General features: G+C 42.9%; 1 protein-coding gene across 2 annotated transcripts in view; it reads right to left on the bottom strand.

The window, feature by feature from the left end:
* Positions 1 to 20,442, bottom strand: part of LOC127626607 (zinc finger HIT domain-containing protein 1-like) — a 30,366-nt gene extending 9,924 nt beyond the window's left edge. Inside the window, exons 1-2 of one of the 2 annotated variants that reach the window (XM_052102537.1) lie at positions 20,303 to 20,442; positions 19,895 to 20,065 (exon numbers count right to left, since the gene is read on the bottom strand). In XM_052102537.1, coding sequence (XP_051958497.1) covers positions 19,895 to 20,065; positions 20,303 to 20,324 — 193 coding nt within the window. In that variant the 5' untranslated portion in view covers positions 20,325 to 20,442. The remainder of the gene's footprint in view (positions 1 to 19,894; positions 20,066 to 20,302) is intronic. The other variant, XM_052102526.1, reaches the window with a different exon arrangement.
* Positions 20,443 to 20,743: the final 301 nt, after the last annotated feature.

The raw sequence follows: 20,743 nt of genomic DNA, 5'->3' as shown, positions 1-20,743 counted from the left end.
CAGACAGCAATGAGCGAGGCAGCTCGGTCATTGGCTGTGCTGCAGCAACTTGCTCGAACCAATGACGGGGTGACTCTGAACGCGCGACCAATGGCCGCGCGCTTCGCGCTCGCGCGCTCAGAGCCCGCCAAGATGGGCGTGGCTTAGGGTTATATATTAGGCACCCCGTCATGAGAGTTCTTTAGATTTAATCTCCTTCAGCAAAGACCTTCTCTTCGCTGGATCCTCCGGATTGTTGGAGTCTTTCGCCCGCCGTCGAAAAGCCTACAGCAGGACCGCTAAGAGGACTCCGTCGCCTTCAGCCGCCTTCGAAGCCTTCTGCTACGCCATCCGGCGCGCATCGCTGTATCCTTTTACTACAAGCGCTCGCCTCTGCGACGCTTTTGATTAAGTAAAAGAGCAATTTTCAAGGCGTTGTTGCAAATGCCTTCAGCCTGCGCCTCGTGCAGAGGCCCTCTTCCTGACGGGGATCGTCACATCATTTGCACTCGCTGCCTGGGACCGGACCACACAGAAGCTGCTCTCACTCAGGGCAGATGCCCCGAATGTGACTCCCTGGGCCTCGCCGAGCTGCGCGCTCGCTTTGCCGCTTTCGCCGCAAACGAGCCTGCTTCCACCGTGCTGCCACCCCCTCCATTCGAGCAGCGCAAGAAAAAGCGCCGCTCACAGAGGCTGCCAGAGCACGTAGACTTCAGTGACGTCACGCCGGCCCAGTCCCCGCGTGCTTCACTGCTACCAGAGATCTCCCCGCCGGCAGTCCATTTCACGAGGGCGGACCAGCACCCCTCCAACAGAGCGGTGGGTCTCATCTCGTTCGGCGCGTCAGGGGACGACGATGAAAAAGATGACAGCCTCTCAATTGACGCTGCATCCGACGACTGGCCGGGCTCGGCTTTCGACCCCGCACCATCGACATCAGCAGACACGAGCACGGGCACCAGCATGGACTCTGAGATCGTCCGCATCCTGTCCAAGGCCGTGGAAGACCTCGGGCTCGACTGGTCTTCTCCGGAAGAACCCGCCCGCAGCCGGCTGGACGAGTGGTTCCTGCAGGGGTGCCGGCAGGCCCCTCGACAGAGACCCTCTCCTTTCTTCCCTGAGGTTCATGACGAACTCACGAAGTCGTGGAAAGCCCCGCACTCTGCTCGCCTGAAGCCTTCTTTTTCTTCCTCGCTCTCCGCAGTGGACAGCGCGAGAGAAAGAGGCTACGAGGGAACTCCGCCCCTCGAGGAGGCTGTGGCCAACCATCTGTGCCCACCCTCCACCGCTGGATGGAAAGCCAAAGCTTCTCATCCCTCGAAGCCCTGCAGATCCACCTCAGCTCTCGCCGGTCGCGCATACGCCGCCGCCGGCCAAGCTGCGTCAGCGCTTCATTCAATGGCGGTTTTACAAGTTTATCAGGCCAAACTTCTCCGCACCATGGACGAGTCTGGACCTGAACCTGAGGCTTTCAAGGACCTGCGCAGCGCCACTGACGTAGCCCTGCGAGCCACGAAGGCCACCGCCCAATCCATCGGTCGGGCCATGGCTAACTTGACTGTCCTTGAGCGCCATCTGTGGCTGATGCTAACAGAGATGAAGGACGCGGATAAGGCACCATTCCTTGACGCGCCTATCGCTCCAAGCGGCCTGTTCGGACCGGCGGTAAAAGAATTCGCTGAACGCTTTACTGAGGCCCGGAAGGATTCGCAGGCTATGCGTCACTTCCTGCCCAAGCGCTCCAGCTCGTCTCACCAGAGACCGCCTCAGCAGCAGCAGCGAGCCAGGGCGGCGCCTCCCGTCTCCCAGCCAAAGAGCAGACCTGAAACGGACGCCGCTCGCATTCCGCTGGCCGAAGAAAGCCGCCTGAGCAACGAGGTCCTCGGCCCAAGATCGTGCTGAACCCGGAGCCTCGTAAGTCTTCCTAGCAATAGGAAGAAAAAGAGAGAGTACGTGTCTCGCAAAGGCCGGACCACTCTCTCTAAAACATGTAAAACATTACCCAGTCCCCTTACAGGCGGCTGGAAATGTCTGTACAGCAGTCAATGGGCCAGTCACAGAACTTGCTCACCTGCAATCAAACGCCGTTTTAACGGCGACACACAGAAATCACGAAAAGAGTCATTTTCTGCCTGTGTCACTAAGGGTTCACATGTCCACACTAAAGTGCGCATTCCCACATATCAATACTGTCCAAACAGTGCCAAATACTTCCCCAGCTCAAGCTGGACATCCCATAAATGTAGATCGTGTGCCTATTGTCATGTATGCACCACTACACACAAGCACTGTTCCCACAGTTATAAACACTTCCCCAGTAAAAGCGGGAAATACTATAAATGTAGTCCTGCATGCACCCCTACACACAAACACTGTATGCATAGCCAAAAAACCCCCGCCGCGAGCGGAAGACTTTATGAAAGTGGTGCGCGTGCCTACTACAGTATATGCACCCCCACCCATAAGCGCTGCCCATACAGTTTCAAACAGCTCTCTGTCTCATGCCGCAAGCATCACAGATGCGATGCACGAGCCAAGAGACTCCCCGCTAAGAGCGGGAAGCTTTATGAATGTGGCGCGCGTGCCTATTACGATGTATGCACCCCCACCCGAAAACTCTGTCCATACAGTTTCAAGCATTTCTCCGACTCATGCTGCAAGCATTTCGGAGACAGCGCACGTGCCTGTACTCTCACACGCACCCCTGCACTCGGCACTCAACACGGCTGCTCAGCGCGCACCTGCGCCTCTGAGAGCTGTAAACTCAGTGTTAGCACAAGGCAATTTGCCGGTGGGGCCCATACGTCACTGCGACACGCCCCCAGCCGGCACGCCCCTTACCTCGACGATTGGCTAATCATAGCACAATCAGAGGGTCAGTTAACGACGCACAGATCTTGGATTATCAGCCATCTAGAATGCCTGGGTCTGAGAATCAATTTTGCAAAGAGCGTGCTATCCCCCATCCAGAATATCTCTTTTCTGGGAATAGTGCTAGACTCAGTGCAGATGACAGCGCGCCTCTCATCAGAGCGCGCTCTCTATTCGACGCCTTGCAACATCATTCAGAACGGGCGCGCGCGCCCCTGTCAAACGATTTCAAAGAATGCTCGGTCTCATGGCCTCGGCATCAGCTGTACTCCAGCTAGGATTGTTGCACATGCGTCCTCTCCAGCGCTGGCTCAAGAGCCGTGTCCCCACTCACGCGTGGCGCTCGGGCCACTTTTTGATCAGAGCGAATCACAGCTGTATAAAAGCCCTGACGCCCTGGAAAGCCGTCAACTGGTATCAAACCGGCGTGAGTCTGGGCGTGAATACGCGGAGAAAAATTATCACGACAGATGCCTCCAAAATAGGATGGGGGCCCTTTACGAGGGCAGGCCTGTCTCCGGCTTTTGGTCAAACCCGGAAAAGCACCTACATATAAACTGTCTGGAAATCTCAGATTTGCTTGGCTCTCAGAGCCCTGCTTCCGTACCTGAAAAACGAACACGTCCTGGTCCGAACGGACAACATGACGGTAGTTTCGTATATAAATCGCCAGGGTGGACTCAGGTCGAGCTCCCTGCACTCTATGGCCAGGGAGCTCATCTTATGGTCACAGCACCACCTGCGCTCGCTGAGAGCAGCGCATGTGCCAGGCGCCCTGAACCAGGGAGCGGACATACTGTCCAGAGACAAGGTTCTCCCAGGAGAATGGTCTCTCCACCCCCTGACGGTTCAGTGGTTATGGCAAACCTTTGGCGAGGCAGAGGTCGACCTCTTCGCCTCCAGGGAAAATGCACACTGCCCCCTTTTCTTCTCAAAGAGCACGGACGCGCTCACCCAAGTCTGGCCGAGCTGCCCCTTGTATGCTTTTCCCCCGATCGCGATGCTACCTCAGGTCATCAGTCGGATCAGGGAAGTGAAATGTGCAGTACTCCTGGTAGCCCCACTCTGGAAAAACCAGATGTGGTTTCCAGAACTGATGCAGATGATGCAATCTGCCCCATGGCCGATTCCGTTGAGGCTAGACCTCCTCAGGCAGGCCAACGGGATGATTCTTCATCCCCGCCCCGATCTGTGGGCCCTCCATGCATGGCCCCTCAACGGGTTCCCGAGAACCTCCCCAGTGGAGTTTTGAGAACCATCACTGAGGCGCGAGCACCCTCTACGAGGCGCCTATATGCCCAAAAGTGGAAAGTGTTCAGTGACTGGTGTGATACCAAGAGCTTGAACCCCAAATCGTGCGAGATACCCAGTGTACTCGCCTTCTTGCAAGAGCTGCTGGAGGCTGGCCGCACACCCTCCACGCTCAAAGTCTATGTGGCTGCCATAGCGGCGTCACACAATCCTGACAAGGTACGCTCATTAGGGAAAAACGACTTAATCATTCGTTTCCTAAGAGGCGCTAGGAGGATGAACCCTCCTCGCCCCCCCTCGGTGCCGATCTGGGACCTGGCCACAGTCCTGGACGCACTCAAGAGTGCCCCGTTCGAACCTCTCCGAATAGTGCACCTTAAACAGCTCTCGCTCAAAACTGCGCTCTTGCTGGCGCTCGCCTCAGTCAAGAGAGTGGGCGACCTGCACGCGCTGTCATCAAGCGCTGCTTGCCTGGAATTTGGACCTAACGACTGCAGAGTTGTCCTTAGGCCAAAGCACGGGTATATTCCCAAAGTGCTCTCCACACCCTTCAGAGTACAGGTGATATCTCTGGCAGCGCTATCGTCCCCAGCAGACGAAAGCGACGCTAATTTACTCTACCCGGTCAGGGCGCTCAGAGTATATTTGGAACGTTCTGCCCTGTTCAGACAGACGGAACAATTATTCGCATGCTTTGGCGGCCGCACTAAAGGTCTCGCAGTTTCAAAGCAAAGAATATCGCGCTGGATAGTGGATGCTATAGCGCTGGCTTATGAAGCCAAGGGCCTTCAATGCCCCTTAGGCGTCAGAGCTCACTCTACGAGGAGCATGGCCTCCTCGTGGGCGTGGTCGAGTGGGATACCCATTGAAGATATTTGTGCGGCGGCAGGCTGGGCCTCACCTTCGACATTTATCAGGTTTTATAACCTACAGGTCCCCTCATTGCATTCCAACATTCTATCAGCCTGACTATAGAATTGACTGGAGTATGTATATGCTGAGCATTATCTCCTCCCTTATAGGTCCGTCTCTGACTGACTTAAAGGATTTTTTATGCATATCAGTACATAGAAAACTCAGTACATAAGATATGTGCTTGTGTTTGTACTATGAGCGCCCCACCATGGACCACCTTGGAAGGTGCTCTATACTATCCCATTATGTAGCTCGACGTTGGCCGGCTCGTGGAATAATCACTTTGCTTTAAGGCTCAGGCATCTGCCTCTGGCTTTATAGAGCGAAGTCAGCACGCATGGCGTTTTGCATGGTGTTCCCATAGCGTAAGCTACTTACGCAATAGGAGAGACCTCTCGATAGGGAACGACTCGGTTACTAACGTAACCTCGGTTCCTGAGAGGAGGGAACGAGTATTGCGTAAGCTGCCGTGCTAGTGCTTGGTCAGTTCGCTTCAGTCGATTGAACCTAAAGAACTCTCATGACGGGGCGCCTAATATATAGCCCTAAGCCACGCCCATCTTGGCGGGCTCTGAGCCGCGAGCGCGAAGCGCGCACCCATTGCTTCTCGTTCAGAGTCACCCCGTCATTGGTTCGAGCAAGTTGCTGCAGCACAGCCAATGACCGAGCTGCCTCGCTCATTGCTGTCTGCTGTGCAGCTGCAATGCGTTTTACATAAAGACTTCAATATTTCTCGAGAAACGGAGTTTTCCCATAGCGTAAGCTACTTACGCAATACTCGTTCCCTCCTCTCAGGGAACCGAGGTTACGTTAGTAACCGAGTGTACATCGCAAGAATTTCAGTCAACTCGCTCCGTGTTCAATAAAAAAAAAACAATTCACATGCACCGTTTTCTTCATGTATTCTTCCTTTAATCCAGACTCGTTAATAAATCAAACAAAGAAAAGAAAGGAAACAAAATATAATCTTAAATCCTAAATATCACGGATGCGGTAAAGAAAACTGTACGACTCCCACTCTGTTTCCTATAAAGGACGCCTAAAAAAACCTAACTTACAGTCGCATTTCTTAAAGGGCCAGTGCACAATCTTTACATATAACATATTTCAATGTAAATATAGAGAATGTTTATCTAATTAGTACACAAAAAGAAATAAAGTTACAATAAAACACAAATATTCAAATACTGAAATGCAACACATAATATGAAATAATTGTCACTGAACAAAAGCAAAATTAGGCTCCTACTCATGTTGTTCAATTTTTCTGTTATAGAAACCTCAAAAACTACTCGTCAAGCTACATAAGGCTCATCGAATCACTCACTGCATATTGAGCCTTAACCCCTGAGTCTTGTAAGACAGCAAACTGAGTACTGTGTGTGGCAACAATAATACATGGTTATTCCCAGACTTTGAAGACTGTCTTCTGAATTATCTCTAATGGGATACCCTGTAGTGGGCAGAATTATCAACCGGCAACAACACCATAGCTATCATTTGCCTGCCCCCAGTTCTACATACTCTCATAATAAATCCAAAACAATACAATGTAGACTAAATCACAACTTACTTTTAACTACACTGTAATAATCATACAACTTTAAAATATATTTGAGAGATTATGAGGCACATTGTGCATATCACAGTGTTTAACACATATTTGGTCCACAGAAAACTTTTACTGAACATTGCTCCTGAATATACTCAAAGAGGAATTCGTTTAAAGAAGATCAATGATTACCCTGAAATGTCGGAAGAACTATGATGCAATAAGCAAAGTGACAATTCATGCACCACCTATTAGCCTGTTTACCTCTGCAATTATTCTTCCTACAGTTTTTTCTATTCAAGCATAAAATGTCATAAAACAGATGAAGTACAGTTTGTGTTCTCATTGTATTTTTAGAGTATGAATATGCTTTAGAGCAAAGTTGAAAGTGAAACTATTTTGAGTCTATAAAATGAAAGTGAAAGTGTTGCACAGTCACTCCTGATTCAGTCGTCAAAACGCTCGCATCACTCAAAGCCTTTGTGGGTAATACGCGGTAAGTAACCGTTATTCCTTACGTTTTTCATTTCTTTTCTTTTTTTTTTTTTTTAAGTATCCGGAGAATTTATGAGGGTTAGATTGTATATGTTATATTGTGATAAAGTCACATACGGTGTAAAAGATCACTCAATGTAAACATCTCTTGTGGGCTGTAGACTAATAATACATATTTTTTATGCAATTTCTTTGGACTGCCTGTGAAATAGTTTTAAACTGATGAGTACCTGCCTTTTTCTGCGTCTCCACGCAGCAGTGCAGCACAGACATCAGACACACAGCAGCCCCTCCCAATTTCTATCCCAGTTGTGTTTTTCTTGGCTTGTGTGGAGGTGAATGCTGATGAAAAAAAGACTAAGCTACCAGTGCCTCGACTTTACAGCTGTCCTTTTCTGCATATCGCGGCGGCTCATTTCTGCTTATCGTGGCCCATTTGACACGTTTCGCGGCCGATCCACCGGCCCGCTCGGTTTTCCCGCTGGCCAGTCCCTTCCTAATCGGCCCCAAAGGGCGTCGGCCTACCCGGAAAATGCCTGGTGTGCCAGATTGCCAGACCAGCCCCGAGTGTGTGAGAGTGTCTGTCCGCATCCTGCTTGATGGACAGCTGTGAGTGTGAGGGAATTAAAATAAATTGGTAAGCAAGTTTTGTTTATTTTATTTTTTTAAATAAATAATTATGAGAAGTGCCCTTTTTCCAGTTTCCCCCCCCAAATTGTCTGTGCATGTCCCTGCTAATGCTAAACCAGTAACATTTATCTCAACATTTAACACAGTCCTGGTTCTACGGGGGTGGTTACCCTCAAACATAACTTAGGCTATGTTCAGACTGCAGGCAAATCAGATTATTTCTGAAATCAGATCTTTTCATACAGACTGTCCACACTATTGATTGCAAGTGATCAAATCAGATTTGCGTGATCAGACATTACCAACCTATTTGCATAGGTTGCTTTGGTAAAGACGTAGGCATACCCTTGTGACGATGCTTTCAAAACAGGAAAAATGGTGGTGCATCATCTCGCTCTCCAAATAAGCGCCCTGTCCAGTCGTGGTGCAGAACTCCTCCGTCGCACAAGAAAAACTCAGCGGTGGAGACTGGTAAATATTGTGATGTTCCGTATTGCAGTCTGGCAGGATAGACCGGCGCTCCCATTCAGAGCCTGTAGGGCTACGCCGTTGCTGGTGTCCAAAGCCTACAGTGCCGCTGGACAGGCCACCTCTGCCCTGCATGCCATGGCCATCCTGCAGATACACCACGCCAAGGCACTCAAAGAACTGCACGTGGGTAGTCCTGATCCCGATGTGCTGCAGGAGCTGCGCTCGGCGACTGACCTCACCCTCCGGGCGACGGAGGTCACAGCACGAGCACTCGGGCAGGCGATGTCCACCACTTTCTCAACGCGGCCATCTCCCAGATCAGACTTTTTGGCGACACCGTTGATGACTTCGCCCAGCAGTTCTCGGCGGTGAAGAAGCAGACAGAGTCCATCCAGCACATCTTTCCCCGGCATGGCTCAAGATCCCACACCCTGTCTGCTCGCAGAGAGCATCCCCCTGTGGCGGCGAAAGCCCAGGCAGTGCCGCCTCAACCCAAGCCCAGTTCTCGGCCCCAGTGTAGAGCTGACTACTCCCGTCTCACGGGCCGGCGCGAGGACCTGGAAGGTTCCTAATTGCCCCTGAGATGGACAATTCAGGGAGCGAGACGTCCGCTACAGATCTGGTATCCAGACCACTCCATCCCCTGCTGGAGGGCCGGGAGGTAAATTCTTTGTTTCCTTTTCTCATTTGTTCGCCGCACCCCGAACGGGCTGCGGTACCCACATTGTCAAAAAGAGAGCAGTTTCCTCACTCCTTGGGTCAAATAATTAGTGTTCACAACCGCTGTTGTCACGATGACTAGACACCGGCATGTGTAGCCAAGGCCCCGCTTCGAGCTCGAGAGGATAGGCAGACTGGCTGTGAAGCGAGCCGCTGTTTCCTCGAGCACGGACGGTAGTCAACGAGCGTGCGGGGGGGCAGATGGTCCGAGGGGGTGTACCCGGCGGAACTGCACCCTCTGCCATCCCCGGATCGCTTCCAGCTCCAGCCGCATCGTCCTCAATCCCGTGGGAAGAAGGAGCAATGCGGGGGGCAGCTTGAGTGGCTTGCGTTCTGTTGAAAGCAAGCCGCGACTGCAACGTTGTCATGGTCATGCTCTCGCAGTGAGAGCATGAACCATCCACAAACGCAGCCTCGGTGTGATCGCTGCCCAAACACAAGAGACAACGCCTGTGGCCGTCTGACACAGAGAGCACTCTACCGCATCCAAGAACAACACAGGGGCGGAAAGGCATCTTGATAAAGACGCGTCCTGAAAAGGACGTTCAACGCTGCTGTGTTTTGCTCTTTTAGAGGAAATTACTCTTTTAAATAAAATCACTCTTTTATATGGAACTCTTTCGAGTATGTCTGCGCTGTCGAAGCGCCCAGGGCAACAATGCACAGCCGTGCAAGGAAGGAGAAAGCCACTGTTATGCACCGTCAATCCAACAGCATGCAGAGCGTCAGAGGAATAAACAGGAAACAGGAACTGGTGTTTGTGACTCGCAGCAGACTGCATGCACGACCATTGGCTCCGAAGAAATTTTCTGAATGAACTCCCGTATTTGTCCGCTTAAATACCCGTATGTCCAGGGGCGGGGTATGCAAATACTGTCTACCAACTTCTCATTGGCCTTTTTTCATAAGTCAGAGGCATATTTCGGCGCTCAAGAGAGACCCCTAGTGTCGCTTCTCCGACACAACGTCTCGTTCTCTCCATTGGGGAACGGAGGTTACATAAGAGATGAGTGAGATGAAATAACAGAAAATACAGTAACCAAACTATTTAAAAATGAAAATAATTTCTGAATTAAACGTTTTCTGACTTCTGCTCCTGCAGGATGCATTCTGCCTTGATATGAGTTCAGTTGATCCTCATCATCAGCACCAGCATGATGCAGGAAGTTTCCATGACTGCAATGTTTTGACTTGATTTCTTGAGGAGTTTTGGGGAAAGTCAGCATGGTGTTCATAAGCTGTAACAGCAAAGGTGTTACTGCTTTCACAGCCTTGCTGACCTAAGACATGCTCACCAACCACCTCCATAAAACTTCCCACAGCACAATAATGCAGTGCAGTTAAGAACGGCAATGCTGGACTTGTTTGTTCTTGTGGCCATCTGAAGGTGTGGTTTCACAACCTGCAGCAATTCAAGGATCTTGATCCTTGGAATCCAGAATTTTCTTATGATGTTGCCATTAGATAGAGAGTCAAGTGGGGAGAAATTTGTCCTTATGTATGCATCCCTGACTTATGTGTCGCCTTCTGTGCTCAAGCTGTAGGATTCTTTGTAAAGCCGCCATTGCTGAGCATTTGATACATGCATAGATACTGTATTTATTAGTAGAGTCATTAATACACCTGCTACTTGATGCACCTGAGGAATGGATAGAAACTCCTTGGTGGCTAATAATAATCTAAATTAACTAGCTAAATGTGAGTGTTTCATCATGATTTTGACAGTAATAGGGCACAGCTTCATTTGATTATCAAATCATTGTATCCATCTGTTAAGGGGTTTTTGGTTTTAAAATAGGCTGCTTTCATGCTGTTTTTTTCACATAGTTATCATGCTGTGGCTTATATTATCATGGCTACCATCTTGTGTATTGAGAACATCTGTACATAGCCAGCTTTAGTTACTTGACAGTTGTAGTGTATGTGATGGTGTGTCATCACCACCGCAAAACAATAAAGGGTTGTATTTCATACAATATATAGGATTCTTAATCACACTTACAGTATATAGTTTATCAATGACATTATTCTGGTAGTTGATAATGAAGTAATGACATTGCATGACATGATTCACACAATAGTTGCTTACACTTGATATGGCATTCCAAAGCTACTGTGATACAAGTCACAAGTATGACCTATTATGTGCTCGTTTCTACATGTTAAACTACTGGATTAATTCCCAGAGTTTTAAAAAAGCATGGATGTGCGACTCACTGGGTTTAGTGAAACAGTTGTTACTAGCTAGTTAGTTTCGTATCGTATCGATGTATCGTACTATGGGGGTTAAGCAGTGAGTTATGTCGTTGTATGGGAAACGCGAACATATATATATATGATCTTATACGTCATGTCACAGGTGAAGATATTTGGTTGTGTTTTTAAATTTTCGTTTGAGAGTGAAAGTGATAAAGGAGGTGTTTTCACTCTGTCAGTAAGAGAGCAGTATAGAGCATTGAACAGCAGAAGCCAAATCACATTTATTTAATAATATTTTTTTTAAATAAAAAACAACAGCATATGTAATGATGACCTCTCACACAATATGAAGATTCCAGTCATATCAGTAACCTTATCAAAGCTATTTTATTCTAGATGGGGAGGGTCCCTCATGGGGGCTGCCATGTTTGAATCACATGATCAGCCGAATACTACTCCCTTACTATCCCAAATGCTATCTCAGTACCTGCCCTGAAACTTGACACTTTCACTCATGGATTAAATTAATCATGACTGACTATGTAGAAAAAAATACATAGAAATGTACGCATTTGTATTGTTTGACTTTCCATCAAACTAAATTGAGTAATCTTTAAAAACCAAACATATTTTAACACCAAATCCATTTTATTTTAATTGCTTGGGTACCTTATAAAAAGTATCAAATCAAACCAACAAATTATAATCAAGGGTGAATTTAAATTTGTTTCAGGACAAGACTAATCAACTGTCAGATAACAAGCATAAAGGCAGTTTGATCAAGAGGAAGAACAGGAAGAGAGAAAAATGACCCTTCAAGGTAAGATTTTGGATTATTAATTTACTTGTTTAACAACAATTTTTGTTATAAAATAAACCATTTTAAGGAAACATTACCAGTGGTTTAACTTGGACCTTACAGGCCCAGAGCAGGAAGAGAGCAAAATAACCATTCAAGGTAAGATTTTGGATTATTAAATTACTTGTTTAACAAAACGTTTTGTTATATATATATATATATATATATATATATATATATATATATATATATATATATATAAAGAAATTAGGGAAACCATTACCAGTGGGGTAACTTAGACCTTACAGGCCCCAGTGCTTGTCAGCCCCCCATTTGTGGAGCCATCCTCAGTCATTTTCATGGCCTTTCACCCCAGGGCACCCTGCGCTGCCTGTTACGTAACTAACCATTGCCCATTTCAAGTTACTTGTGGCCTTAATTACAGCTGAAGAACCCTCCTACACTTGTAAAAGGTGGTAACCAGCAACTGACCTCTTAAGGTTCTATTTCAGCTTCGTGTAACCCATTAAAAATACTTTTGTTGGTGTCACCTACTGTTTTCAGGTGTATTCAGTGATGTTAAATAATATTTTGCCTTGAATTAAACCAGTTATTTATATCTTATGCTCAAAACATCCCAAACATTATCAAATTACTGTTATACTGTAATACTGTAATATTTCAAACTAATACACATTATTCATCACATATTCTCTTTAAAGGAAACAAATACTTTGTAATTGAAGCTGGGAGGTCATCCAATGCACACAGGCAGATTTTAAAGAAGCTACATCAACAAAGGCCTGGTTTGGAGGAGGTGCACGAAGTGGAGCAGTGTGATGTGATTCTGGTTTTCTGCCCCATTGTTTCACGGGCAGGAACTGACATTGAAGCCGCAATGAATGAACTTAACACTTGTTCAGGTAACTTCAGAATATACAGTACCTAACAAGTTGTTGCTGGATTTTAATAAATGATTTCACACCTTTTTGACCACCTTATTGTGCCTTTAATTTAAGCAGAATCCAAACCAGCTATTTTCATGGTGCTCCATCACACCTTTGACACAAATAAAACCATACCAGTCAGCAGCAGATTTATAAAAAGGATAAATACACTAACAGTGGACTATCTATTCCATGAAGACATGGGGTTACTGCAATGTGACATTAATGATGAGGCATTGACCAAAACTGCAATGCATTTCAAACAGCAGGTAACGTCTTACCTCTACGTTTATTGTAGTTTCATTAAGATGTGTGTGAAGAGTAGTTGTGTGAGCATGACCTTTACATTAATGTAATATATGTGAGCAATAACTAATAATGTTAAAGAAATATGAACAAACAGTCCCTCTACAGTCCAGATATCCTTGTTTGTACTCCAGATTTGTCCTTGCATCTATTTTCCCTCTAAAGCATAAACTGAAATAATTTGAAATATTTCTTCATCATCTCTATGCTGATGAGTTTAAATTGTGATGTCCTTCATACTTAAAACAATATTGCCAGGACTCTGCTTATTTATGGACTGCAACCTTAGGCTAAGGCTGCTGCCTCAATGCCAACTCAGTCAGTGTAAGCACAGAGTATAGTTCTAGCGGGAAGACTGGCAGTTGTACATCATCGCACCATTAGCTGAGTAATTCCCAGCCAATCACATGCAAGCTGCTTTATAAGTCTGCTCACAATCTATCACATTGCTGTTTCAATGTGCTAACACGGCAACCTCCACCACCCCACCACCACCAGTTGAGTCCCGTCCTGCATCCTCCTATCTCCGGCAGGATGACGGTTCTGACTACAACTTCTTCGGACCGCCAGACGGGGCCTACGCCAAAGAGAGACGTTACTTTTCTGTTTTATATTCATCAAATAAATGTCATCTTAAATCTCACTCAAGTCTGCAAGTCTTCCTGATAGAAATTACTTTTTTGCAGAAATGCATATTGCTGCCTGTGAATTAATTGTCTGAGTTGGCACTTTGAAAGAATGCTGTTTTTGGACAGCCCTCCAAGGCACCACAATGCCATGTCTAATTATGTCAAAATTTTTCACTGCCTTTGATTTCCCAAAGTCTTGCATGTGTGTTTTTTGCTGGTTGGTTGAAAGGCTAAATAATGCTTCTGATGGAGCAAAACCAGCAATTAGTTTATGACTTTCTAGTGAAAAACAAGCACTGTTGTTTCTAAATCAGATCAAGGCATATCAATAGTTAGAACGTAACACAAATATTGGATTTGTGACCTTTCTATACAGTCAAAGGCAGCATTTATCAGCTTTCAAATGAAGCCAAAGACTATTTGCAGTTTTCTCAACTCACTCCCTGTTTTCCTCCTTTTTGATCCTCTTTTTCCCTTTGATTCATTGGATGGGCGATTCTGCAGGTTTGGCATCGTGTTCTTTCCTGGGTATCAGGGCTGACCAGGGGGAGAACCGAGTGGGCCGGTGGTTCGGAGGCGAAACGTGCTGAATGTGCCGCAATAAAATAAAATAATCTGCAGAGAAATGCAGAAAAGGACAGTGACATTTTATTATTTTTGGAGCTTCAAAATTTTGCCATAAACATATGGGATTGCATGAGGGTGGGTAAATGATGAGAGAATTTTAATTTTTGTGTGAACTATTCCTTTAAGTGCTGGAAGCTGGATATAACCTGCTGAACATGATTTAAAACAGTATGATTTGACTTTATATGCCATATATTCAATATTAGGGGTAAAGAGTGTCAATGCATGGATTAACTAATTCATTTCTGTACTCTGATCATCCTGATGAATATTGTGTAATTTCTCTCAGGCTTCATTATGGAATATCACTAATGTTTTAATGTGTAATATTGTTCATCATGTCTGTTTCCAGTATGTTACTGTTAATAATTTACAGTATGTTATCAGTCACTTAAGGATGATGCTCCAATCATAATGGAGATTCATTTGTATACTATGCCTGTAGTAACATTATAGAATTAAGATATACATAGCTCTGTAACTAAAAGCAAAAAATACTCTATAGGTTAAAAAAAAGTGCTTGAAATAAACAGAAAATGGTACATTTACTTGTTACACAACACATACTTGTTAAATCAGTATACACATTACACTAATATCTGTAACCCCCCCCCACCGCCTTCCTTCTGAAAAGTCAAAACGAAAGTGAAAGATGTTGTGTTTGAAGATAAAGGTTGAGCAGTAGCAGCAGATGAAACTGAGGTGAAATGTTGTTATTTGCTATTTGTTCCTCTAGTTGTGTAGTGGGTTCTTTCCAAATTGAATTCAAACCATTAAGTGGGTTCACAAAGATTTAATGTGAACAATTTTAGATTTAAATCACTTTAAAGAATAACATACAATTAATTACAACAACTAATTAGTTAAAGTAATAACAATTACAATGCTGTAGGTTCATTAGTTAGATTCCCAGAGAACACACAAACTGTAAAAAAAAAAAAAAGTATACTTTGAATGTACTGCAAGTTGCTCTGGATAAAAGTATCTGCAGAGTGCATAAATATACATGCATGGTCCTCATAATCTAACCTTTCCTTTAAAAATAGTGCCAAAGCCATTGTTTTCTTTTCTGCAACCAGGATTTCTGTGTCTTGCTACTTTTGCGCAAAGCTTGCTCTCAGCTATTTAAGGCCCACATTCTCTTTGAAGCATCAAAACATATAAATATTAAGGGCATTATGTGAATAAAGTTTAGTTGAATTGAATGTACCATAACTAATTCCTGCTTAAACAGGGAGAGATGATTTATGGTAATGCCATTTGAAATGTATAGGATGTCTAAAACGTTTATGAACAATAAAGAAAAACAGTGAAACACTGTAATATTCACTCTACAAACCAACAATGATTGTGTTGGAGTCACAAGGAAATCTATCCTGGACACTTATTGCCTCATGACATAGCTTCTCTTTACCTATAAAGGCTTCAATTTCTCAGTAAATATGGAGAAAGCAATACTGAAACAAATAGTGATTATAACCTCAAACGGGAAAATCCTAATCGGCAGTATAAAAATAAAGCTGCTGACCTCACTTATTCATTGTACCATCCTTACAGACATTTCATTATTTACAAGGAAATAATAAAGAATATCAACAACAAAATGAAAACCGTTGCAGTTTTCATTGTTCTTGGCTGTTTTCTTACAGCAGAGGTGGAAGGTAAGCTTGTTCTCAGAGATCTTGTTGTATGAATATGCAAGGATTTTTTATTTTTTTTGTTTATAGCATTATATGATACTTTGGCACATAAATTAAAAAATGTAAAAATAAAAGTGATTTGAAATAAACACTGGACTGTTTCAGGGCAGGCAAGGTCTCCAAATCTGAAAGGCAGATGCTTTTGTGTTGGTAAAGGAGTGAATAAAGTTTCTCGAAAGGCAATTGAGAAGGTTGAAATCATCCCTCCAAGTCCCTCTTGCACAACCATGGAGATTGTGTAAGCACTTAAACTAAGTTTTTAAAAACAAATAGAAATAATAGAATATAAATAATTATTGCCTGTTTGTTTTGAATTTTTGTAAAGTGTCACTCTGAGGAATGGGTCAGGGAGGAAATGCTTGAATTTAGAGTCGATATTTACCCAGAAATATATAATGAAAGCCCTTGGAAAAAGGTAAGCATGCAACTACTTCACAATTTTTCATTTATTTCCTTCCTATTCAGTTTAAAGTCATACAGTAAAATTCAGAATTGCACTCTAAGACACATAGTCTTTAACCTAAACTAAAGTTAGGAACAATTTACAATAATGGTGTCTCCTCTTACCAGAAACGCACAGCAGCAGGCAGAATAAATTCAGCGTCCTGATCCACACAGGGGAGCTGTCTGTTACAATTGATTTTGAAATCAGTCACTTAATCCCTAAAATCATCTATTTTCATACATTGTGCTTGTTTTACATTTCAATCTAATGACAACTGGCGAAGATATTTTAAAATGTTTAAATGATTTTTATTAGTCACTTTGATTTAACTTTGATTTTAACTTGTAAAACTGACTAAATGCTGTGGTAAATATGATGTATACTCAATGTACAACAATACTTTTCATCTGATTTTTTTGTTTGAAATGCTCAGGTTAAACGTTTTCTACAAGAGATCTCCTGTGACTATTTGAATAATCACATGTCACATTTTTCACTTCCATCCCCATCAGGGCATACAATGTGAAGTCATATATTCATTAATTGTGTTAATTTATTCATGTGGAACAAATCCTAAAGTCACAACACTCATAATTAGATAGAACAATTCAGTGTTTTTCAAATTAAGACACTAAATGTTTTAAAAATCTGATGCTGTCTATGGCCTACAAAACCAGCTTTTGAATGTCATAAATAAATATTCCTTCATTCTCAATCTTTGAAAAGAATAATAGAGCTCTACACATAGCAGCATTACACCCAGGCCTATTTAGTGTAAGGCATAGTATTTCACAGTAGTCGCTAGTCTGGTTCAAGAGGAAGTCTTACACCAGACATGCAGTAGCCTGCATGTGGTCAAATTGCCCCGGGATAGGAAAAATTACATACAACAGAAAGACCTGGTAGACCACTCATTACATTTCCTGTCCTACTGATCACTGCTTAATTGTGAGTTAAATCAAATGCCTGATGCAATGACTGGTTGTTGATCTTGTAAATTGAAGTCCTTAATTCTGTTTGAATACTGAATAAAGATAATTTGAGTGTGTTGAGATCCTTATATTGACTTGACAATTTAGGACATCACTTGTTCATTAACACTATTCAGACCATACAATAGCCTTAGGGCCATTTTTGTGTTTTAAATCATATTAAAAACATAATTTCATTAACAAAATAGTTAATTCTGAAAGTCTGGTTTCATTAAGCTGCTTTTGAAGTGTTGCAATGCAAAAGAGGGAGTAAAACCACATAATTTTCCATTATCAGCTGCTCAAGTATTGACTACACTCTTAAATGAAAATTGGGAACATTTGGGGAATCCCATGACCCCACTTAGACAGCCCATCTAAAAATGTTCACAATTAGGCAGATTTTCGAAAGACTTAACTAAGTAAATGCAATATCTCACAATTTCCTTAATGTGACAAATAGAATCAAGTTAGAATATTAGTAAAGATGATAAAATCAATAGATCTTTCTTAATATTTAAACAGGGGATTTAAACAGACCGCAGCTAGTTTTCACTTTTTACTCCAGTGGACATTTCTTATATATTTTCTATCTTTTTGTTAATTTCTGTACAACATATCTTAAAGTCTTGGCTACAAAAAAAAAAAAAAAACAAATTAAAAAAACCTATTGATATAATAAGTTTTATTCATTTAATGAAATATTACTCAATTCAATTTGATGAAATTTGTTATGAAATAAAATGTGTAAATCTTAAAATAGGCTCAACTATTTTTTGAGTGCATGTGAATTTAATAAAAAAATACCTTTGTCCTAAGAACACATTTAAACCTTTTGGTGAAAATCTACCTTCATAATATCATTAAACTTTGCCTTGATATGTAGCAGTTTGAATTGATTATTTGATCGCTTGTTTACCCAAGAACTATAACAAAACAAATTATGATATAGGGTAGAATCCATAAAACATAAATCTAGGTGTTTAAAAACAACATTCAAAACATAGAGAAAACGCATTTGCGCTTGTGACAACTTACCTGTGTGACAACTAGCCTTGGTCTTTCCTACAGCTTACATGAAATAGTAGCCAACCACTTGAATACTGAAGACCAGAGCAGAGTTCAATACTGTACATAAGAGTGCATGTGAACAGGATTTGAAGTGGGTTTGGGTTTGGTATAGTCTTATTGCATTTTGTCTTAAAAAGGCAACTATACCATCAGAATCCCTTACCAATCTCAGTATAAAATCTGGTCATTTTTTCATATGCTTTATATGTTCTTTGGGGTGCCGTCACATGTGTCAAAGTGGTATTGCCAAATTTTCTCACCAAGGCCTATAACGGTTATATAAGTGGGCTACCTGCTATAAAAGCATGTTTTTTATTTTATTTTGTGTTCAATGACATAAGCACATTGTCACTGCATTCTAGTATTTGCATAAATGTACTGCCTGTAATTTAAATGTCTCACTTTGCACATACATGTTATCAGGGCCACCTGCAGGATTTTATCTCTGGGTACACAGAGAAACCTGACCAAGTAAAGAAGTGTACCCTTATTGTCTAGGGGGATCCAGAGGCATGCACCCCTGGGACAAAGTGTTCAGTTCTGGTGATTTTGAGAGAAGCATTTATGTCTTCTTCAGCATGTAACTATTTGCTTCAAAGCATTTCTAAAATACTTGTTCACATGACAAAACACTAGTTAAAGATTCTCAAAGTTATCTCTCAAAAATGGGCCTTTTGTTTCAACTTATTGTAGACATCCACTTCATCCAGCAATCTCCAAAATCAAATCAAAATAAAATAAAAAATATCAAATCAAATCCCTTTATTGTCACTCATCTATACACACAAGTGCAACAGTAGGTGAAAGTCTTGGGTGCAGTTCCGAGCAACATAGCAGCCATGACAGTAGGACATATACCAATTTACAATAAACATCAGATTTACACAACACAATTTACATATCTAATATACACATAATTACACACAACACAAAATACAAATAATAATATACAATGTACAGTATAAAATATACACAATAGATCACACATACACAATACAAATATGATAGTATATATATATATATATATATATATATATATATATATATATATATATATATATATATATATATATACATTAAAAAGTAGTATATATAAAATATACAGTAGGTTGTCTGGACGTTTTTGCGGAACCCCTGTTTAAAATGATCACCCTTGTCTTCTTCCTCCGCTTGCCTTTAAATAAAAACCCATCAAGAGAAAACAACAAAGAGAATGACAACCATCAGCGCCACAGAGTCAGACACATTTAGTAGTATCTGAATAGTTCATGTGCAACTGGATGGGCTTGATGCATAACACCGACTCAATTCTTTACCGGATTCGATGCTTTCGTCGAACTGCGGCAGTCGCTTGACAAGCTGCGGAAGACTCGCGTGAGGGTCGTCTTGGAAGTTGTCTTTCTCAAGCGCCTCGAGCTGGCGGGTCAAACGGCGCTGACGCGTGGCGCCGTCCAGCACGCGCCGCTGGTTCGGATCCTGCGAGCGAACTAGAAGGATAAATCATCATGTTATGAACTAAGAAGAATAAATAATCACTGTATAAACTGCACGTGAACACCAGAGTTCCGAACTGGTCTAACTCCGTGATGCACAGCTATACATGCTCAGAAAATGTTGTTACATTGAGAACGAACGGAATTTGAAACATATATCATATGTTTCGCGTTTTAGGCTCCATTCTAAATGATCCGTCATTTAATTGGAAAGTTTACATGAACACATACCAGCTATTTTCTTCTCCGCCATTTCCAGAAGTTGAAAAATAACTACTGAAGTTGCCTCCAGTTCTACATACTCTCATAATAAATCCAAAACAATACAATGTAGACTATATCACAACTTACTTTTAACTACACTGTAATAATCATACAACTTTAAAATATATTTGAGAGATTATGAGGCACATTGTGCATATCACAGTGTTTAACACATATTTGGTCCACAGAAAACTTTTACTGAACATTGCTCCTGAATATACTCAAAGAGGAATTCGTTTAAAGAAGATCAATGATTACCCTGAAATGTCGGAAGAACTATGATGCAATAAGCAAAGTGACAATTCATGCACCACCTATTAGCCTGTTTACCTCTGCAATTATTCTTCCTACAGTTTTTTCTATTCAAGCATAAAATGTCATAAAACAGATGAAGTACAGTTTGTGTTC

The sequence above is a fragment of the Xyrauchen texanus genome, chromosome 3 (genome assembly GCF_025860055.1).
Source record: "Xyrauchen texanus isolate HMW12.3.18 chromosome 3, RBS_HiC_50CHRs, whole genome shotgun sequence".
NCBI lineage: Eukaryota > Metazoa > Chordata > Actinopteri > Cypriniformes > Catostomidae > Xyrauchen > Xyrauchen texanus.
This window is presented reverse-complemented; position numbering and strand designations above follow the sequence as displayed.